This window comes from Rhopalosiphum maidis, chromosome 2 (assembly GCF_003676215.2).
Source record: "Rhopalosiphum maidis isolate BTI-1 chromosome 2, ASM367621v3, whole genome shotgun sequence".
Taxonomy (NCBI): Eukaryota; Metazoa; Arthropoda; class Insecta; order Hemiptera; family Aphididae; genus Rhopalosiphum; species Rhopalosiphum maidis.
This window is the reverse complement of record NC_040878.1, coordinates 14,601-39,693: the sequence shown is the minus strand read 5'-3', so window position 1 is coordinate 39,693 and position 25,093 is coordinate 14,601. Positions and strand designations below refer to the sequence as shown.

Here is a 25,093-nt window from a genome sequence, read left to right as displayed (position 1 = left end):
ATTGATCTTTTATAATCGTTTTATTCTTGGGTTCGTTAAAAAAAAAATAAATAAAAAATAATAATAATTTTTATACATTCTAAACTTAGTACTTACAAATTTTGCATGTATATTACCTAACAAACTTATGCATATTAAAATTAATCATATAATATGTTTCATGTCGATATTCTTTTTCTTTATTTCTTTGGTATAATTATCTTCTAACTATAAAATAAAAATACGTAACAATATTATTTCCAGTTACAAATTAATGGAAAAACATTATAATATTATATACTTAATTACACAAGAATTCATAATTTCGAACAAAACACAATGCAATTTTTAAGAATGAATCACAAAATGGGTTTGTATTTAAATATATTATTATGTTTATTTTTGTACATAACCAAGTAGGGTTGACGTCTTTTGTTTGCTATTAGCCATGTTGCATATATTAAAAAATATAATAAATATGGCTATTTATATATATATTATACTAATAAGTAATCCTGATTTAAAATCCATTATACTGTATAGGAATGATATGGAGTTTTAAAAACATTTTATTTTCTTACATGATAATACTATGTTATTCGTAAAGTTTAAAGTTTTATTTGTAGATTACGTTTTTGGCGTACATAAATATTAGATTGACAACCACAGTATTACTGTCTTTCTTTAAAACTATAACTCTGAATACCACGAGACACAATATACTGATATATTAATAAATTACGTGGATCACATACTCACAATCGATTTGCAGTTTTTTACTATGTGTCACATATCATAACATGATGTAACACATAATAAAAATCTTATTTTAACCACTTTTCACTGATGAGTCATATTTTTTGTAAAATTAAATGTACACATAAGTACATTATTATAGATCACATATTTACGTGTACATTTTTCGTAGATAATTTGTATATACCTACGTTAAATTGCATATTGGACGAACGCTTTAATGTCTATTCCCATGCTCATAATTGATTCGTTTTCCTCGTGTACTTCTCGTTAGTCATTAAAAATGAAGCATTTTATATATATGATTTAAACCTTATGTAATTCGTTATTTAACATTCGGTGTAATGAAGTTAAAAACATAAAAAATAGAGTATCTTATATTAGGTTATAAACTTATAACCCATGTTCAAATTATGAAATGCGTAATATTTACTAATACCTAAATCAAAAACAGTTATTTATAATAAATGTAGTAGAAGAAAGTCAGTTAATTTATCTATCCGCGATGACGAGTTTATTATTGAAATAAAGACCATAATGTTCATAAAATAGCGTATTAAGATTAAGAACCGAACCGAACCATAATCGAACAGAATAAAACGTGATAATAATACGTATATAATAAATGGATGGTTTAACAAAATGTAAAATACAGGTTTAAAATGTATCTAATTATAATAAATACTATTTTATTTTTTGTAACAAAAATAATAAATGTAAAATGGCAATCCTTTATAAACAAAATAATAATCTTTTTTCATGAGCCAACAAATGCCTGTGTGGCTGTGTGAGTCCTTTTTTAAAAACCAAATTTTACAAAAGCCTTTGTCAGTGTAAACTTCCATAGTTCTGTCATATACACTATAATTCAAAGGTACTACTGGAATTAAAAAACTACCGTTTCTCCGATAATCGTTGTATAAATGCTTTTATAGTATTTTACGTACACCATTGTATTAACATTATAGTCACTATTCAGTCATTCATGTATGTAAGGACAAATGTAAAAAAATGTCATTGCGGTTGGTCGCCGACCGATTAGAGGACATTATGCTTTGGTACGCTCAAGTGTGTGTAATAGTAGTAGTACCTAGTATAGTAGCCACTAGTAGGACCTAAGGATATTTTTATTGAAGACAAACAAGTGGATGTCCTTAATTTGCGAGAAACTTTCCTATCCATTAATACAAATAAAACGAGGTTGATTGCCATAAGCGAAACTGGAGGCCAAACATTGGGGGTGCTAAAATTATATGAATGAAACAGACCCGTGGGGGCTACCCCCCACACCCCCAAATACCATACTCAATTTTATAATTACTATTATCAATCTTAAATGCACTGTAAAAACATCAGCACAGTAATATTTAAGTGTCCAAACAGTAATATACCTCATAAATACATTAGGTACCTATTTAAGTATATTACCTATATTAATATTTAGGTGATTCATTTATCAAATAATGACCCAGTATAAACAGATAAATAAACATTATTTTTTATTTACATTTTTTTAATATTAATTATTAAACAATGATATATTATTTCATACTAATACTTTGAAGTAATTGTCACCATTGGTGTAGTGACTAAATAATGTTGTTATCGTAATAAGTATAATAACTATAAATACTAAATAATTCAATATACATATTGCTATAAATTATAATACATAATATAACATTAATAATATTATTTGTTACTGTTAATATCACCATCAGGTTATTTATTTATTTATTTCTAGCCACGTTCCAGCAATAACTTCTATTTCCTTGTCTGATTTATACTGATACTTAATTTTAACAGCACCTTAAATTTTCAAAAATACAAATAATGTTGTACAAAACTAAAATACAAAGCATTATATTATACCAATTGTATTTTTATAATATTATTCTTTATAGGTACTGTAACTAAATGATTGTGTTACAAATAAAAATAAGTATTTATTCACACAAAAAAAAAAACACAAAATTAAATACAAATAGGATAGTGATTTATGGTAGCCAAGTAGTTTTATTTAATTAGAACATAATATATAGACATAAAACTTTTTTGGTAAGTATTTTGTTTATTGATATACTTTTTTACAAAACCCAAAATGCATTAAAAATAATATTTTGTATTCTTTCAAAAAGGTTTATATAAGAATAATATTGCCCCAAAAACTTAAAAATTTTAATAATATAATATACATTTTGTATAAATGAAATTTTAGCAATAAAAGTATAAATTAATATAATAATTAAAGAAGAATCTGAACTCTTTACCAACCATAATTACAACAGTGTTAATATATTACTTTTCTTAAATCAGCTGTTATTAGTAGTTGCAAATTTTTTTTTGCCTAAACTAAATAAACTTTCACCACTTCAATACAATAGGGCTGTGAATTTGTAGGAAAGAGCATTTTATTTTTTGGTGGTTGTGAAACGTAGCTTTGCAAGTATATAATTTGAATTATGTAACATTTTAACAACAGATCCATTTACGAAACTTTTATTTTGCATTTCTTAGGTTATTTTTTTGCCTCAATAGGTCATATTTTTCTTTTTAGTTGATTTTTTGGTATTTTTAATTAAGTTCCATTAATTAACATCATTGAAAACCCTTTAAAAAATGTTTCTGGAAAATAGCATTATTAAAGAATTAATAAATTTCAAAATCTAAATCAAATCAACTTTTTATTAAATAAATACATTTTATACATATAATATTTCCTTAGTCATAAATATGAATTTGTGTTAATGACCATTCTTAATGCATTTTGTACTATAATTTTTCACATTTTAAGTGCATTTTTTGCATTTTAAGTGCGTTTTATATTTCATTTTTTTTAAATTTTAAATGCGTTTTTAAGGTTTTTTAGTGCGTTAAATTTACAGCCCCATTCATCGGTCATAATATTTTTAAGAATGAACCTTAAAATTTCACTTTGAGACATTTTACCAATAAGTAACAATATTTACTATAGTTGAATAACATCATATTATATGAATGTATTGTATCCAATATTTATGTACCTGTAATATACCTTTAATAAACTTATTCACTGGTTTATTATTTTTAAAAACATTCAACTACTAAATTTCCTATTCAAACATTTACCTGAATTGTAATTTTGTATAAGTACACAGTGGAATTTTATGTTTCTCTTTATTTCTATACATAATTTATAATTTAAAATTTATTAAGTTACTATAATTTTGGTCAACAAATTTGTAAATATATAATACTACATATCTTATAAATTGTCCTTAGTTATAGCAACTGACAATTGTCAAAATAAGTGATGTACCAATTATTCTTTTCAGAGAAATATGGATAAAAATTATAACGTAATTTGATATTATGTAAACTGTAAACGTAAAAGGATGTGATCATATCACAAAATGAAATGATAAAACTACAACGATATAAAACTTATCATGTGATCATCTCACAAAATCATATGAAATAACTATTATGACTTAACACCTCTTAGGTATGTGATATAAATTTCATATAACCGCATGTCTGCATATTGTATTAATATATTGTGTGTTTTATGAATATTAGGAACTAAATCGAATATCGATTAGATAGGAACGCTTAAAGCGCTACGCCCTATACATTCAACGAATAATAATGTTTATATATTTAATTATGAAAGTATATATATATATTATTTTACATTGTATCTACCTAAGTATTAACAAATTAACGTTGACGAAAAATTGATTTATTGCGTCCACTTAAACTTTATATCTGCCTTTTACACAATTTAAATAGTATAATTATGAAATATTATTGATAATAATTATAATATCCAAAGATTGCACATCTCAATAAACGTTGCCAAATACGAGATAGACGGTTTATCAATCGGTCAGATTTTAATATAAATTCTATTCTAGTTGATATTCGTGTACCGATTTGACAATATGCCTACCAGCTATATGATACAGTTATAATAATAATTAATAATTATGAACACAGCGACCGAGAGAATTTCTGGAGGATGTGTTTGTACCGCACTGCTACGGAAATTGTCAATGACAAACAATATAAATGTATACGTAATTCGTCGTTACCTTATTTGCAAATCATAATAATACGTTAGATGTCGGAATGTTACAATAACTGTATACAATAATTAATGTATTGTGATCATTTTCCTCTTCTCGCGATGGTAATTTGGCAACTATCTACGACCTAAGACGAAAAACACATCGACTACAATTTATAATTATATAGATATTATACAATTTTAAAACGCGTTTTCTAATATCGTTTAAAATGACACTAATCAATAACTATATTTAGTTGAACAAATAACATCTTTGGTCTTTTTTATTATGGATTAACGATTGACCTACTAGTATTGTCTAATAAGGAAAAAATCTTTTATTTTTTTTATTATTACCTTTATTGAGTACTAATTACTGGATGAAAATAAACAAACAAATGTATCCCAAATCATTGCATATTTGAGTCAAACAAATTCATCTGTTCATTACTAAACACAATTATTACTTTAATTTATATTTATGAAATGGAAGTAAAAAAGCATAATCATTCATTCACAAAGCTATGTAATATTAAAGTAATAAAGAAATTGTCATTTTTGTACATCATTGTTAATATAGTTGTTGAAGGTATGTGATTAAAAATGTTCTTACATAAGGTACATAAAAAATATTTGACATTATTCTTAAAACATTTTTAACTATTCAAAAGTTTGTACTATATAGCTAATAGCTATATTATGTCATGTTATACGTTACGAAAATATTTATATTTTATTTAAATAACCTCATCGGTAACTGAAAAAACCTTAGTTCATGTAAAAAAAATATTTGCCCCACTCTGCCTTCCCCCTGGAAAATAATTCTATAGCGACGTGCTTGCATGGAAACAATACCAAATACGTCATCTACTTTCCATTAAAATGTCCACATAATATAAATAATAAATGTCATTCCTCCATATAGCTATCAATACGGTTTGACGAATTTTAGGACTAATGCGGATTTCTTCATTTCGGTAGTTCGAATCCAAATGAATGTGAAATGATGATCGAATAAATGATTAATTATCGCCCGTGCGTGATGTGTGAACACTTGGACAAACGTCAAATAACTTAACGTTAGTGAAGTAGCATTATAATATAGTATTATAGTAATATTATAGCAAGTACTGTAATCACTGTCAAGGTCACGACTATATAATAGTAATAATCAGCTGAGCGTTTGCCGCGACCGTTCACGAGTGTCGTCGGGTAACCCCGACCTCGTGCTCACTGCACTCGTTCGGCCGACACTTCGTCGGTTGTAATATTCACGTTTCGTTTGTGCTCTGCGTGGTGTGTGGCTACTGTGTATATTGTTAGTCGGTCAGTTTCGACTGTTACGAGTCCGCGTGTTGAAATTGCTGGCGACGGACGACCGATCGTTTTTGTTTCAAGACTAATATAAAGGTAATAATAATAATATGTCATATTCTACACAAATACACGACTAGAAAGAAATACCTACGTACCCATCACTTAATGATATTAAATCGACTAACGTTATAAGTTATTGTAGTTACTTATGTTTAACTCTATAGCAGGTACACTATATTATATATCGATAGATATATAGACACATAGTAGTATAAGTAGTAACAGTTAATTACATTTATTTGATTTAAGTTTATTCATTGAAATTCGTTGCCGTAAATCAAGAAGCGCGTTAATGTATTGATTATACTACAGCTGTGAGGCAATATGTTGAAATCTAAACGAACATGTTTTAGTCACATTGCTTTAGGAGATTTTTTATCTAAAAGTGATACTGTTTTTTTCTTTATTAATCACGCTAGTTTTATAAACATTTAAAAAATATTACATGTCTTAAGTACTTCAGTCAGACATTAGTATAATATAACAATAATATAAATTACAATTCAAATAAACTGGTAAATGCGTGGCTACGCATTTGTTAACTGACTAAAATAAACGTTAGAATACACGAAATATTATGTATTGATATATAGTCTTAGAAACTTTTAAATAATGAACGAAGCATTGCGAGCAATTGGTATAACAATCATGTGTTCTTTTTTGTCTGTCATCGCTAATCACTTCTTGAAACAATAAAAAATGCTTAGATTTTGAATTTTGAAAATGGATTTTGATAGAAAATTAGATTAAGTTGGCACTTTAAAATATCGATAAAAAAAAAAAAATATAAAAAAATTAAGGAAAATCACGCAAAACAAGTTTTTAACAAAATCGATTTTAGTTTTTCGTTGTAATAATGCTATTCAAATTCATTGAATTAAAATTTAACACGCCCGTTACAGCGTTCAATTCAATTGCTTAAATACACAAAGTACACTCAATATTTTCTACTATACAGCAGATCCTACAAGTACCCCTGTTACTTTATTTTCATGTATATTATAGAACGTTTAAATGTGTATTATTAATTTTGTATTTAAATAAATTGATTTCCCGGAAATGAGCTGTTTTCAACTGTTTCAAAACAAAAATAATAATTTAAAAAATGAATAACAGAATATTAAATCGATGAAAATTATTCCTAATAAATATTTATTTATAAAATTATAATTATATTATTTACGCGTAGATAGAGCCATATATTATATTTTTTTATGAAAAAGTTGAAATCTTACAGATTTTGATTGGAACACGATGTGCATACTATAGGTGTACCTGCTGTCGAGCATTCTGCCCAATGTGGACAATTATTACTGAAATAGTTTATAAATTATATTACAAAGCACAAATATAAAATATAATCAGTAGTCGTAGACAACTAGACAATGAGTTTCTTGTCCACGCTTATTACTTTTTTATTACGTGCGATGTTTGCAATACTTGAATAATATTATCTCATACCTATGAATTTATTGCATGTGGTTAAAGTAATCCAACTATATACTTAACAGTTATCCGGGAGCTAAACTATACACGTGGACACGGTATCGAAATGTATATCTCAATCAATTTAAACTGAATATTAAGATATGCTTCCACTTGGAAAAATTATCGCAATGGTATTATAAAAATATTTATTTCCATGCAATACAATAATCCAATAAGGTGAATTATTTTATGGTGGTGTAAGCAGCTAATGTCTAATATACAATCCAACACGCAATGTAAAAAATGTTTGATACCTCACATTATCGCGATCACATTTTATTTTTCAATAAATTCCATATATTATAAGATTTAAATTCACTGACTAACAAATCTTTATATAATTTAGTGATATGAATTTTTAGATTTAGAATTAAGTTAAGTAAAAATGTGATCAAATGTAATGTGATTGTTAAATTGTAGTGTAGGTACAGTAAATTAAAAAATATATTATTTTTAGCATAAATTTTTAAATTTTTATAATTTACATAATAATCTTTATTTAAATCCAGTTACCTATAACTGGATTATTTTATAAAAACAAATTAGTTTCTATTTTTTAAATTAAACATAATAACTATGATTACTATTCAAAATTAAAGTTAGGTAAGTATTTATATGCAGGAAAAAAATCGTAATTTAAATGTTTTCCTATAAGTTGTGTCAATAGTTTAATTGTATATTAACATTCGGAATATTTTAAAAACAATTTGTTAAAATATGTCTTGACAATGTTTTTAATCAGTAGGTTTATTTTGAGATATAAAAGTTTAACTATTTATTGCAGAGTTTCGTATAAATTGATTAATTTAATGGTTCACTACAATTTAATAAACTAATGATGGGTCACTAAATCACGGTTAAGAGACCATTTGTCCAACACTAAATTGTATCAAATTTATTTTGATCAGTATTATTATAATAAAGATATTTATTTTACAATTTTACAAAGTGTATACAGTACTATAGTATATCACAATAAAAGCGTAAAATAATTTGACATTCATAACTATTTGCAGTATAGAAATTTACTATACAGGTATTTTATTTATTTATTTATTTGGTAACCTAACTTAACCCAGGTAATCGAAGAACATAAATAAATAAATGTTTAATTTTTTTTATTATTATGACATATTAGACAAATGTAATAATATACATAATAATAACTATTATCTTCTATATTTTTGCAAAATTGATATTTATGATATTATTTTTAAAGACATTGTGATAACATTGATAACAAAATAACAATTTTGTAGCTATGCATTTTTTTGACATCAATTATTAATTTGTCTAAAGAAAAAAACGGTGGACAAGTGGATATCGCTCTGCTGTATAAGTAGAGATGGAGAGTAGGTCACTATAATGGATATGTGTTAAATTTAAATGCATTGACAGGTATCATTGTGTACGAAAAACAATTTTGAACGGAAATGATTTGTCAGTCCAGGATAATTAGTAGGATAGATTATATTATTACCTATATTTAAATAGTAATATATTATAATTTTACTCGATTTCGTAAAAAAATAAATTTCATACGCTCATTAAATTTTTTCTATATTGACGCTAGAATTTTTTTTTTCGGTTACTTGAAAGAAAACTTATGTATAACCTTGTAATGGGTTTTTTAACTTAAGATATAAATTACAAAAATTTTATGAATTTTCAACTTCAAAATGCCTTGCAAATTTTCGTGATTTTGACATATTTCGTAAACATTTGAACTTTAATGCTTATAAACAAAAATTGTGACTAACGATTTTTAATTTTTTTTTTCTACGATAATTATAACTTATTATAAACCTTGTATTAAATTTTAAAGATTTTTTTGGTTAGCCAATTTTTTTTCATAGTCATTCCAAAAATAAAAACTTAGAAAAATCGAAAATTTCAACTTTCTGCAAAAAGGTCAAAATATTTGGAAAATTTAACCGTAAATAGATAACGCTAATATAAACATTTGGTGAAATTTCAAATATTTACAATGATTCATTTTTGAGTTACAGCAAAACAAAAAAAACAATTTTGTCAAAAACTGATTACGCGTAAAAATTCCCATTTTCCGTCACTTTTTTAAGGTTTTTCCTGACGTTTTTGAAAACTACTTAACTACTGGAAATGTTTTACTTTTGACTCCCCCAAAGTACCAACTAGATGAATTTTACTTTTCAAAGAGAGACCGAAATCAAAAATCAAAGCATTATTTCTACTCCAAATCGTGATGACAGACACACACACAAAAAAAAAACCATACATCATTGTAAAATCAATACATTCTTCACTTCGTTCAGAATCAAAATATGCTAATTGAGATAATACTTTATCGTTAAAATATTATCATAGATATATACTTAACATTATTATATTAACCACGTGTTATTAAATACATTATATGCGTGGTGTGTGTGACCGACCTTTTGATTCATTCGTATGATATCATATCATAATTAAAATAATTAAAGATGACTACTATTGTAGGCATGATTCACAATACTGACATATACACATATATAGTTCGTACTTAAATGAACATAATTCATAGCAACATCAATGTATACTATAATATATATAGTATATATTATTTCTCTGTATAAATAGTTTTTTTTTTTTTATTTGTTATCAAATCATTAAAAATTGTGATTGCAATATACAATACTTAATAATACACTATAATTGCGTATAATGTATAAAGTAATAATTTAATTTTTTTAATTGTATACAATTATACCTTATACAGTTACATTGCTATGGACACATTTTATGTATAGAGTGTTTTGGCGTTCAAATTCGTACTCGTTATTATCTATAAATTAAATATTTATTTTTGTAATTTATTATGTCACTACACTTATAATATAATTTTTAGAAATGGCCTAAAATGGAATTTGTATTGGGTGCTTTGGGCGCCAGTGGCGCTGTGTGTTTCACCAATCCTTTGGAAGTAATAAAAACCCGGTTTCAGCTACAAGGAGAGCTGAAAAAAGCAGGCAACTACAAAGTCCACTATAGAAACTTCGCTCACGCTATTTACGTAGTGGCAAAAAATGAAGGTCCGTTGGCACTGCAAAAGGGCCTATTGCCGTCTATGGGACACCAAGTGTTTTTGAATGGTACGAGATTAGGCATTTTCGATCTGGCGCAAAAAAAAAAGTGGATACTTAAAAACGATGGCACCGTTTCGCTGATCAAGTCCGCGTTTGTCGGAGCCGGAGCCGGCATGTTGGGTGGTTTTTTAGGCAGTCCACTTGGCATGGTGAGTGCAATTCATAATTATTTTATATTTATACGATATAAATCATACATTAATACAAGCGCATCCTAGAATTATCTTAGAGTCAGGGAAGAGTGATCGAATTTATAACTTTACTGTAATATTTTAATATTTTCATATCATACATATAGCCCGTGAGTAATACCCGGTAAGGTGGTCAACGACGGCAGTATTCGTACTGTAGTCGTAGATCGTCAATAAAAATTTGAAGTGGTGGCTGTAACACCGATCAAAGTTCACTGTTTTATTAATAAAAAAAAAAGATAATTCAATATACATTATACGATATATTGTGTATTTCTATCGTATCAATATATTTTTTTTAAATATTCTACATTTTATTAAACTAAAAATACTGTTTGAGATTTAAAAATTAAAAGTTGAAAATTCATTGATGGAAATTATTTTTATTTTAGACGAGTATACGACTAAAATAGTATTTTAACAATAATAATAAAAAACGATTTTACTAAAAAAATTGTCTAAGTGAGCCTTAGTCACCCTTAATAAATAATCATTATATATCGTTTATATTATTTCCGATAATGCGCTTTTAATTATGATCGAAAGTTAATAGATTCATATTTTTTATTTTTTATTGAGCATAATATACATGTACTAAAACCATAAATTTTTATGGTTCGGATCGTTTAGTTAAAAATTCACCTGCAATCATTTTCTGCTCAATCAATCGCCGTCGGTCATCAGCATAACACCACCAGCACGATAAACGGTCTACTAACGTTGTACAACAAATACGGCGTAGTCCGCGGGCTTTGGCGCGGGGCAACCGGGGCCATGGTACGCATTGGCGTAGCGTCGGCTACGCAACTGAGCACGATAAGTTTACTCAACGAGGCGCTCATCGATCACGGGGTGTTGACCAAGGATCAGAAATTCCTGAGCACTCTCATATGCAGCATGCTGGGTGGAGTGCTGATGTCAATAGTGATGGCACCATTCGATCTGGTATCCACCAGACTCTATAACCAAGGTACATAACGCGCGTGTTATCCTCGTATAATTTACCCACATTCAATATTGTTTGTAAGTGGCGTCGAAATCTGTACACAATATATAATAATATACATAGTATATATTTATATATTATGTCCACTTGGGCAGAGGGAGTAAATTTCAATGTTCTATGGGGTAATATGGTGACTGCCAATTGAATAGTGGCTGAGTGCCGAGTTAGGTAGGTACCTATCGTGGTTTACTAAATACGCGTTTAAGAACTAAATCGGACATTTGATTTGGCACATTTGATATATTTGTATATTTCGATGCCACTGAATATATACAGAGTGTTCACCAAGCATGTCTAATCTCATTTTTTTTTTAATAATTAAATTGTGATTTTTGGTGTTTTATAAGTATAGACACTTAAGGACACTATTTTCAAATAATTAATATACCACTTAAGGAATGTCTTGTAGTGATACCAATTTTTTTTTTCAAACAAAAATTCCCCTTTTCCACTAAATTTATAATTAAATTACTTTTTAAAAATATTAATGTATCTAAATTTATATTCGAAATTTCGAACGAATAGTTTTATAGTTATTTAATTTTTCTAGATACAAAAGAGTAAGGATAGTGAGTTTGAAAGATAAAATAAGATTAATATAATAATTGATAAGAAATATTTTATGATTTGTAAAAAATTTCCTAATATTATAAATACTTTATCCTAAAATACATATGTTTAATATTTCTATAAAACCCTTTTTATAAACCATTATCTTTAATTTTTATATTTTAATAAATTTCGTTCAATTTTTTTAGAAGTTAGATATATTAACATGATAAAAAAAATCATCTGTGTAACAGTAGGTATACAGCAGAAAAAATTGGTTCTCGTCTGAAAAACAGAAAATTTCATTGCTACAGTGATAGAACACATTATTATGGTATAAAAACTCTAAGTAATTTAAAATATAATTCTTAAATATATGAACCTATTAAAAATGATAAAAATCTGAATTTTAATACGTTTAAAAATGTGCATTAAGCATGCTTGATTAACCCCTCTGCGTATTGAATAATTTTGTCTTAGTATATGAATCGTGCAATACCTACACATTTATTTTGTATTATATCTGATTTTTCAAACGCAGCTGTTGACGCCAAAGGCCGGGGTCTTTTATATTCGTCGTACATTGAATGTATGACCAAGACTTTCAAACAAGAAGGAATCTACGGGCTTTACAAAGGCGTTGTTCCGTGCTACCTTCGACTCGGACCCCATGTCGTTTTGAGCATGGTGTTCTGGGACAGGTTGAGAATACTTGAATCAGAAGTGTCCAACCGCATTAAAACCATGCAGAGTCTTTAATATTTTAATTACTTTATTAAATGATTTTATATTGTGTATTTTTTACTCATCGTGTAAATTGGAAATCCCAAGGTTATATAAATTGTTAGATCATTTATATTTATATTCTAAAGGTTATGTTCCTGATGGTTTTGAATTTCAACCAAATGCAATAAAAGAGAAAATTTTACATTTAAATTAGCAAATATAACGTATAAGTCAAATATTTTTCCATTGACATTTAACCCACGCTCAACGATTATTTTATTTTATCAAATCAAGCGTATCAATCATGAAATGTCTATAATTGTATAATAATATCTTAAGTTAAATTATAACAACATTATATAGTCTGATGTAACCATGTACGTATTATGAGTAATTGATTAATGGTTTAGTATTTACAACACAGTACAAATTAGATATCTACAATCATACCAGACCTAGTAATTTGGTACTTACATAATGTATAATAGCTATTAGCTGACTCAGTAGACTATTGAAATTTAAAGTCAATATTAAGTATAGTATATCCGATATCGTATAGATACCCAAGTATTGATTGTGATATTTTTTGTTTATAATATTTTTATAATCTTTAGTCACTGTTCATCAAATATTTGCATCATATTTATTGGGTTATCGCATTAATAAAAATATACCTAAGTACATTATAATTTGACCGATATTTAAATTTTAAAATGTAGCCTGCCCGTACAATGTGCATACAAGTCATTCATTATGCTAGGTGTACACCGCACTCGTCTTAATAATAAGTAGGTATAGCTCATAGCCAAATGATGATTAGTAATTTCAATTTTCGTTTTATCTAAGGTAGATTAAATCCCGAATTCGTGTTTGGCATAATATGTCTACGTGAATAATATTGTACAATTAGTATTTAATAGATAGCTTCAAATTCGATTTAATTATCTGTTGTTATTGAATTATTGAAATTATGAAAATAAAAATAAATTATTATTAATAATATTATACTTGTATTATAATAGTATATCAATTATATATGGTATGTAATATTATTTCAACTTGGCCATTTTCAATATCTAATTTTTCTTTGTATTGAAATTGGTTTTTTTCCCAAATACCTATCTATGTTTCTTTTGCACTTACCACTTCATTATCATTCCTGTGTTTTTTATATCTAGATATGCAAGATAACGGTCTAACAGTATTACGTAAGATGTAATTATAGTTTAATAGGTATCCAATATCCATAGTTAACAATGTTATTAATAGGAACTATGTACTCAGTACGTAAATATATATGTATGCTATCAATATTGCATTGTTACTATTGAGTACCTACTGTTAACATGTGTTTATATGATAGCGATGAATGTAATAATTATATCCTAGCAGGAACTTATTAAATATTTAATATTCAGCTTATTAAAATTTAAAATAAATCATATATTATACGTGCAATCGTTATGGTTTACAATTTAAATAATAGTTTTTATTGATTATTCTATGGGAAATTTCTGTTAAAAATCATATTTTGAAGTAGGTATGTAATTAATAATCTTAAAGTACAATTTTTACTTATTATATAGGATAGCTATAGGGCTAATGCTATCTGAAACTTTTGAATTTTAAATCACTTATTCTACAATAAAAATTGATTTAGTGATTATAATATAATTATTAATAGTATTATCTTAAGATAAAATTATATTAAAACAATAAAGAAAACATCATCGTACTTTTTATTGGCTGAAAGTCGGAAATCTGAATTAAAAAAAAAATAAAACATAAAATACGAAAATTGTAATCAGAAGACTTAGAATACCTAACCTAACAGTTGATAGTTAACGACTGTCGACTGGTCGAGAGACGACGATGTCGTATTTAAGTTTGATATTTAAGCCTTTAAAAGCTTGAACTTTAACGACTATAAAATATTAACTACAATAGATATAAATACATATAATACACCAGATCATCATTGAGCCAAAATTAGTAACAACTACTAAGAATTAAGCAAAACACGGTCGTAAATACTTAATTAAAACAAATAGAAAATTAAATATAACCGTCCGTGCTCAGGTCGTCGCTCACCAATCATACGCGCACTACCATTATAGAACACACACACACTTCAGTCCTGTCCTTCAGTGTTCACACAATCGCTGTAAAAAAACATATTCGTTCTCTTCAAAACGATGGCAGTTTAAATTAATAACAATTTTGTGGTCCAAATCATTCGTTTTTTCGGTCTGTGGCTCAAATTAATTATTGTAGTTTAATAAAATTACCACTGTCCACTGGTTACTAATTACTATATACTACATTTCTACAATACTACATATATTAAATCTAAAATAAAATGGATTATTAAATATTTGTAAATGGCTGTCCGAAAGTTTTATGTTTGCACACGAGACAAAAACTTTATAACGACAACGGTAGATGTCGTTACTGTTATCGTAAACCAAGCGTGTCGACTGAATACTATATAAATGACGACGATCTCCCAACTTCGTGGATACTACGAACTTACATAATTTATTACTTATTTTAACGATAATAATTGTCGATAATCAGTGACGACTTTAAGATGAGGATAAAGCGACACAATAATAATCGAATTTAACACAATTTTATTTTTAACTATGTGGAAGAATGCTTGCCTACATTTCAAAATTGTATTACAATAATTGACGATTTGAATTTCGAATTTATCACATTTTGTAGTTATATTGTATTATATATTCAAATTTTTACTAAATATAATAATACACCTATTTGTATAATTTATTGATTTTGAATCATTGCATTAGTACTTACTATTTATTTTTTTTTAAATATGTAAACGAATAAAATTTAACAGAGCTTGATAATGATTATGATTATAACATTTATTTTATAATTTATAACTAGGGGTTGATGAAACTTGATCCCGGTGAGTAGAAGCCGCCTTCGAGGTGGTTGAGTGAAAATTGTTTCACCGGAAATTCGGTAGGGAATGATGATCGGGTGTCTAGAAATTGTTCACTAAAAATGTGATTACCGTATTTATGAGATCAGTTTTTCTTTAACTTATTACTAATTATTTATCATTGATGTAAAAGTTTGTCCCATCGCTTGCTTGGTTTCTTTTTTGAATTCAAAAATAATAGAAACATGTCGATATTGTAATCGAGTGTCTAGCTACAAGCCATCAATCGGTGTAATACCGTGTCCCGTCGCATGCCCGGTTTTTATTTTTGAATGAATAATATATATATACATATAAATATGAAAAATGGTAATTGGGGGTTTAGCTATATCAGCCCTCAACAGATGCAAATCGATACCTGAAAATCTGATGCTGTCTTATAGGAGAAAATGTTAAAGTCGATCACCGTGTTTGAGTATTAAGTAGGTGACTAATCCATAATCATAGGGGAAGTCAAATTTACACGCAACTAACCTATCAGGTAGGCAATTCGACTATGTCGGATCGCGGACGAAGTGCACGTAACAAGTGTAATCAAAATTTGTATAAATTCGAACTTCGAATAGTGTAAAGCTCCTATACAAACACCTGTTAAAGTGAGAGTATAAACTTATCGTACACATTAGAATATTAATATTATGATATTTGATAGTTGAATTAGTATGCATTTACAGTGCCGAATCTCGAGCACTTAAGCCGTTTCTGAGCCGCGAAGAATTTTGCGTCTAAAACTGTTTCACCCACGCGATTCGTATAATTCGTGTGCAATGAAACTCGGATATTCTTATTAATTGTCTTTTTGATGCATATGTCAACAATTACCGATTTATGTGCATTATCACATACACATTTCATAATATGACTAGTATATTATATAGTATTTGAATATACAAAATTCATTCAAAGAATTAAATATTGATGCTCATACATGGTACATATTTTTTCACCAACCAAAGAATATAATTATTTAAATGTAAAACCTGTAGAATAATTATACTCAAATATTTTAACATAATATATAAACAATTGAGGCTATAAATTAAAACTCATTGATGATTATGAATTTTATTATTATTGTAAATTATTAAATAATTTATTTACTCTTGAGCAAAATTTAACAAATACGTGGTGGATAATGAATATTATTGTTCTATACTGCATATTATTAACAAAAATAAATTATAACGTTTATACATTGATTTTTATTAGTTGACTGTTGGATAACTATTACACTTCAGAAGCCTAGTTAATTTACATTATAATAATATAAATCTCACCATAGAAAAATGTCGCATATCATCGAATGTATTTTTCTGCACTTATTGTCTATATTATAATACTAGTTATGAGTGAAATACACATTAGGTACTTAAAATTGCCAAATTTATCTCTTCTCATGAATGTTAAATGTTGCAAAAAAGAAAGATATCCCAATGTCGACAGCAGTATCAATGATTTAATAACATTTTGCATCATTCGGTTTACAAAAACATAGAACATAAAATATTATTGCCATATATACGTACGGTCATATAGTATTGGGAGCACCTTTTATTATTCTTATTCTTGATCTTATTATTATTAATATTACTATTTTTATTATTATTATAATATTATCTTATTCTTAAAATAACATTTATTTAAATTGTGCGTTCATCGACGATTGCACTATTGGGGTTTCGACGGTTTCTTGTTATCTGCCACAGAACACGAGACCCCGGTCCTGCGTTATGGCTATCGAACCAGGTATAAAAGGCCCTACGAAGCGACCAACACTGACATTCACTGTCTTTCCTCCGTCGTAGCAAGACCCACCAGGGCAGACTTGCGCAATCAGGAAAGGCATCTGGTATCTATATTTTTTGTCAAAGATTTTTTGATTTTTAGCGTATTTTTTTTTTTTTTATTAATTAATCCGCGGCAACAAAGGCCATTGGATGGTTTTTATTCATTTGTAGAGGGGAGGAACAGTAGGTTGAAACACGTTTTTTTGTATGTGTGGCAAGGATTTGTCACTAAAATCCCGGGTGGTCACCCATCCGGGAGCTAGCAACACCGGCCGATACGTACACTCAGAGCGTTTCCGCAATTGAGTGTACGATCGCACCACACCAAGCCACTTTTTTTTTTTTAGCATATTATGTTGCCTGCACTCGCATTATTAAATAGTGATTTTATTCATACCTATTCGCTATTCCAACATTTCCTTAGCTCGAACACTGCAGATCGTCACATCCGTATTAAATATTCGCGTTAATGCATATTTTATTTTTTTGTTCCCGTATTATGCGATCAACAGTCACTCGTAGGAATATATCATTTTATTCGTAAGTGTTCAAGTATATGTTTCCCAAACAGAACGTATATTCGTAAAACCCCGTTTCCCTGTGCGTCGTCGTCATTGTCGACATACGCAGAGTTATGGCGGGGTACGTTCCACAGAAATGACGAGTCGCGCGTACGTCGGTTCTAGTGAGCACATGGCAAAGTTCCAGTGACTCGTCAGAGTTCCGCGTTACGGGTGTATCGCTCTCGTTTGAGCTGCCCGTCTCGTGTGCCACTGTAATGATCTGACAACGCGTGCGATTCGATTCTGATCCGATTATTCGGTGGCTGTGATGTCGTTGAATGACATACGAATTTGTTCGAAACATTGTATACATTACGAAAAAGTTAATTTTTTTTTATTTAATAAAATTTGCTCCCACTACTATATGTCTATACGTAGGTATGTATGAAAATAATATTTTATATTTTTGTACACCAAATAATGGAAATGTTATAAAAAAAATGATACTACTGTCAACATTGGAAATTTTTCTTTTTGCAACATTTAACATCACGGAAGGAGATAAATTTGGTAATTTTTGCAAGTATTGTATATTTCACTCATAGTACTTATTATAATCGGGGTTTGGAACTTATAGCATTAAAAAGCACTAAAATATGCGCTTATATATGACCCAATGAACTTCAAAATATGCACGAAAAATGAAAAAAAGCACATAAACACGTAATTAAACAACGATTTATTTCATATAAATATAAAATAAATTGTAATTTAGATATAATTTTATTGAACTATAAGGAGTTTTTGAAGGCTCTTCTATTATCAACTAGAATAAACAATATGCCGAAAACGAACGTTCCACGTCAACAGAAGTACCTAATGGGAGCATACTTTAATAATACTAATATTATAATATAATTAATACATTGTGAACAATAATAATATTATCCATCAATCGTTAAAAATCTTTAAATATTCATAAATATATAAAAAAAAATATGCAAAATAAAATTTCATATTCGAATTATCCGTACTATAAAACGTATTTAGTACCTCACTCTGCTATGTCTTACATCACCAATGATGGATATGAAAATGCTGTGATTCCCGAACCCTGATTTATATAATATAGACAATATGTGCGGACAAATACATTAAATAATATGTAACATTCTTCTGTGGTAAGACTTATATTATGTAAATTAATTAGGCTTCTGGAGTGTAATAGTTATACCAGTGGTATATTTAACGATTGAAATCGTTGTGTTAATCTAAACACTTTTGCACGTAAAACATAGTACGCCGCCGTTCCGACTTCGGTTTTATGACGTCACACGTATATTTTCAAATGCCTGTATCTCATTGAATAATAAGTGTTTAAGTGCGAGACCAACACCATATTTCTTAGATAATGACATACTTTAAATCAAACTAAATTTGTTTTCAGTGTTGTGACGTTCTTTAACTGTCATTGAATTTTATCCATTTCCATATAAAAATGACTTAAAAACATCAAAAATATGCAAAAATGCAAAATAAAAGTTACATTTATTATTAATTCCTTGATATACGAAACTAACTTTGTGCTTAGAAAATAGAAAGCAATGTTTTCGGAAAGAAATGCAATTTACATTTAAATCCGTTCCTTAATTATTATACTTGCATAAACAACTATTAGCAATCTGGTAAATTCTGCTTTTGTAGTCTATATAAACATTTTTAACATTCATAACGCGTATTCAAATTGCAGAGATTTACAATTATTTTATATTTATTTTACTTTTAGAATTTCAAATATTATTGTTAAATATACGCCAGAACTTAACGCTAAAATAGTCTTACACCAAACAGCCATACGTTGAAATAGCTATACGCCAAAATGGTTCACGCCAAGATGTCCTTGATACCGGCAACAATTATCGCGCACATCATACACGTCCAACAGTTTCCGTCTTCAGTCGCACAGTCTCAGCGAACGCTTACGGGCACGACCGCGCACCATTCGTATCGGACGCGCCACTGCAGACTTGCAAAAAGTGTTATTATATTTCTATCGGTGTGTTTGCCGTTTACGTTATCTTCTCCGTCACGTCGACACGCGCTTACGCGAGATGGGCCGTTGGTTTGCGTGGTTGCCGACGCTACTTCTGTTGCGGTTCGTGGCCTTTGCCGACGATCGGTGTCCGATGAACGCTTCCGAAACGGCGCCCGAAAACGCTCATCAGGTGAACGACATATTGTGGGCCGGACAACCGGAAAAACCATACCCGCCGGCCGCGTACCGTTCGCTGCAGGGCGTCGGTTACGTCCTTTGCACGTGCGAAACGAGAGCGTGTATCCGCAAGTGCTGTGAGCCGAACGCCGCGTACATGAATTCGAGATGCACGCCACTGGACGCGTCGGACCATGTCGCCGAGTTCAAAGTAGGAGCGCCTTAATCGGTTAAAACCCTAATAATTATTTTACGCGAAATGACCAAATGAGAATTCTTATTTTTTGACCGCACATTGGGTGGGTAGTTCCGGAATTTTCATGCATTTTTTTTCGTCGTTGTACGAGTCATTTAAAAAGTTTTCATAAAACGCAGTGTCATAATATTTTGAAAAGGAGCATTTGACCCCCTGCAATTTTAGTGTGTGCGAAAGTATTATTTTGCCTCTCTCCTAGATATGCTTACAGTAGAAATCTAAAAATCTTTTAAAATATAGAAACGATGTAATACATTTATTAAATAAAAATATTTTTTCTTTAAATTATTGCGTAAGTACATGTTTTATATTTTATTTCTTATGTTTCTCCAGTTGTATAATAATACGCTAACGTCACGTTACCTAGGTTAAGCAAATGCATTAAACAGTTTCATTGACCCTTAGTTGATACCCATACTTGTGTACTACATGAGAGGTTCGAGATCTATTATTGTTCCACATTAAAATGTGTTATCCATATCTATAGAATACATCACAGTTTCACGCGTAACTTAAACGTATACATCGATATTTATAATAAACAACATTGGTTTAGCTCAGAAATCTAATCAAATATAGCTAGATATTATATTGAATGACAAACGATAAATAGCGTTTACATCTTGTACATATCTTATATAAATAATAATAAAATAAAAAACAATTACCTAATTTAGATAAATCTAATTTGGACTATGGAACCAGTTACAAATGAACTTTAAGAGGCTTTTAAAAAATTAAGCATTGAACAACTTTGTTTATAATAATATAATAAATTGATACCTAGCTATGGGCCATGACCAAAACTCAAAAATAATTATACAAATACAATATAATATGCTTAATATAAGTCATAACTCATCATTTATAAAATATATGTAGTCTAAAATAGTCATGTATTATGCAAATCTACTTTTTTTAATAGTTACGACTTTACGACTTGATAAGGTTTGACATTTGTTGCATGAGATTACGTCTAATTACCTAACCTAACCTAACGAATATTAATTTTTAATTTATTTATTATAAATAACAAAACAGATTCGATGAATAATATTTTAATAATATACCAACTTTAAATAAAAATAAAGATCAGTTAATACTTGTGTACAATTAATTATGTTAGATTGTAAGTGTAGGTAGGTACTATTAATATATAGTTTCATGTTTATTTTCACATTTTTTCGAGTTTAATTAAATATAAATTCTATTCAACGTGTCAACATTAATTAATATATTATATATGCATCATAAAAATATTTAATTTATTTACACCAGATAATTATTGCTGACTTCAAAAATAGTTTTTTATATATATATAAACTTAGTAAGTCTTTAATTAAAATGTATTAAAGATATTATTATTTGAGATTATATCAAATTTACTTTATAGGTATATTATAAAAGTAAAAAAAAATACGATTTCCAACTTTTTTTAAAAATTTGTTTGGCCATGTTAGCATTTTGCGCAACTAACACATCCTCCCAATGTTCTCTATGTTTTCATTCATCATATTAGGTTCGAGTTCATTACTTGGAAAATTGGATTACTCCTATAAAACGTAGGTCCTAAATTGCACGGTCATGCTTGGTTTGCTTATTTAGTCTAGGTTAGTTAAGTTTGGTTGGTTAACAATCGTAACCTTGGGTTTCCTTGTATTGGCCGTCTGGTTTAAACAAAAAAATTGTTTTTAATCATTTTACTTTTAGTGGCAGATATTTTCTACACATTCAATCCTTTTGGTTTTCATTATTGCCACTATATCCGGTTGAATATATAACTTATCGAGATTTATAGGTCATCAATGGTTCTGCGCTTTTATTCGTTGACATTCAACTATATATTGTTAAAAAATTAAGGATTTTATAAAAATTGTATTCTTGTATGACAATTTTAAATTAAATTTAAGAAATAATATTACTTCTGGATTTAAAAATTAATTTAGTTTATATTATAGGTTCCAAAATTTGTGAATGAGCACGGGACGGTTGATGTATATGAGCGGGCCTGTTTCACATAGTCTATGGAAGACTGACATGTAATTACAAATATAAATTGGATTTATCAACAAGGGATTATGATAATTTCCAAGTAAATAGCACGGGATTCTTACTGAGTGAATCTGGAATAATTATCGCTGCACCGGATCGATTTTGTTTGGAGCAATTTTCTGAATTAAATTATCAAATTTTAGCAATTGTTTATTCACCTGAATAACAAGACATAACTACAGTCTTGTATTATATATGAGTACATGTATTTAAATACTATCTTGGACGTATTTGTATATGAAAATCAAATACTTTTATACACATAATTTTGAAAATTCAAACGAATTTTTCGTCAATTGTCTCATATTTTTTTTTTTTTTTTTGTATATATTATAACATTTTATTTATATTTTTCATTTGTAAATGTTGAGAACCCCTATTGCTGATGTCTTGTTCATTTGTGAATATGATAATTACAAAATTAAAATATACTTAAATGCAAGAACGTTTTTTGGGAATTATTTTTTTTCATTTGCTCTGTATATCCTCTTATTTATATTTCATTAACAACTGTTAATTTAATATAATATAATATGTTTTACTTATTTTCTTTTTATATAAACAATGAGCTATTTACACAATTTAGTAAGTGGCACAAAAAGTTCTAATAATAACTAGTTGAATGTAACATGACAATTTTAAATTAGTTATTACAACATTCATTTGGCAAGTTATCTATAGTAGAAAAGTAAAACAAAAAAAAGTATTTGAAAAGTATTTGTATTTGTTCTTAAATATTTTTTTTTAAAGTATTTGAAATTTATTTTAAATACTTTCTGAAAGGATGTACTTGTATCTGTGTTTAAAAACAATTTTAAAAGTATCTTTTACAAAACACTGAACATAAATATATTTTATACGATCGAAATGATGCTCTCATTATAATTTTTGTTTTCAACGTTCCTTCGTTTATACGCTTATCAGAGACTTACAGACTTTGCATGAAAATCTTTAATGTGTCATTTAGCAACGCTATTGGTGGCCTACAGCAGTCTAATAGTTGTTCAATTCATAACTGATAATGCTGATAAAACATGGTGCATTTTTCGAGGTAAGTTAATATAATATTATACATGTTATTTTTGCTGTATGACGTTTCTATAAAGTTTTGTTTATGCTTCAAGTTCAATGAATTAAAGAGATCAACACATAGATGTTTTTAAGGCGTATGATATAGATAATTTGAATGCATTAAAGAAAATACAAAATTTAAAACTTTAGTTTAAAATACTTGTTCAAAGTAACTTACAAATATTCCCATGATATAAGTGCCATAAATTAGTTGCATTATTATAAAATTAAAACGAAAAATCAGTTTCATGTAGAAAAAAACCCATACATCAAATTAAAAACAAAAAAATCAAATATCCAATATAATAATGAATAATAGAACTTTACCTAAGGAATTTGTTTTGTTGACAATTTGACGATATTACTTATACGAATGAGTTATTATTGAATTCAAATCAAGTCAACCAATACCTACTAATAACATTTCCCCCCCTATAATATAGTAATCGTAAAAATAAAGACAAAATTGTACAGTAAAAATCTGCTAAAAAACTGTAACTAATTACTATATTATACTACATTACTACCTACAATACATTTAAATTATATTGTATTATTAAATATTTGAATTATATTAAATTTATTATTTATATGACAACAATATTGTAAGATATAATGATTTTCGGTTCAACCACCGTTCATAAAATCGGTTTAAACTTATTTCTTAGTCTCGTTCTCGTACCAGTTAGGATAACAACTTAATAAGTTAACATATGCTTGTTAAATTATCTAGTGCAATAGATAAAGTACGTGTGCGATAAGTCATTTGCTCTAAGCTGCCATTTGACTGTATATCGGCGGACGCATACGATCGAAAAACCGTATCCATCGACACGTGTGATAATTCGTCATCTCATAGTAGGAGGCTGACCTGTCACCAGCGGACACATACCGGTGAAAAACTGTGTCACTGCGACGTGTGTTATAAGGCGTTCTCTGTAAAAAGTAATGTGACCAGACACTAGCGGAAGCATACGGGGGAAAAATCGTACTGATGTGACATTTGATGGCAGT

At 28.2% G+C, this 25,093-nt stretch overlaps 1 protein-coding gene and 1 pseudogene across 1 annotated transcript; both read left to right on the top strand.

Moving 5' to 3' along the window:
• Window positions 1–6,036: 6,036 nt before the first annotated feature.
• LOC113554320 (solute carrier family 25 member 35-like) lies at window positions 6,037–14,169 on the top strand. The gene is made up of 4 exons (XM_026958106.1): window positions 6,037–6,193; window positions 10,518–10,904; window positions 11,577–11,916; window positions 13,043–14,169. The coding sequence occupies exons 2-4, from the start codon at window positions 10,530–10,532 to the stop codon at window positions 13,258–13,260; spliced, it is 933 nt and encodes a 310-aa protein (XP_026813907.1). The 5' UTR covers window positions 6,037–6,193; window positions 10,518–10,529; the 3' UTR covers window positions 13,261–14,169.
• Window positions 14,170–20,326: 6,157 nt separating this feature from the next.
• LOC113554321 lies at window positions 20,327–23,248 on the top strand (annotated as a pseudogene).
• Window positions 23,249–25,093: the final 1,845 nt, after the last annotated feature.

Bases quoted from the DNA above. Each gene is read 5' to 3' on its own strand.
- LOC113554320 (XM_026958106.1), top strand. From the start codon at position 10,530: ATGGAATTTGTATTGGGTGCTTTGGGCGCCAGTGGCGCTGTGTGTTTC. The intron at 10,905-11,576 runs GTGAGTGCAATT...CGGATCGTTTAG, and splicing joins TAGGCAGTCCACTTGGCATG to TTAAAAATTCACCTGCAATC. The intron at 11,917-13,042 runs GTACATAACGCG...TTTCAAACGCAG, and splicing joins CACCAGACTCTATAACCAAG to CTGTTGACGCCAAAGGCCGG.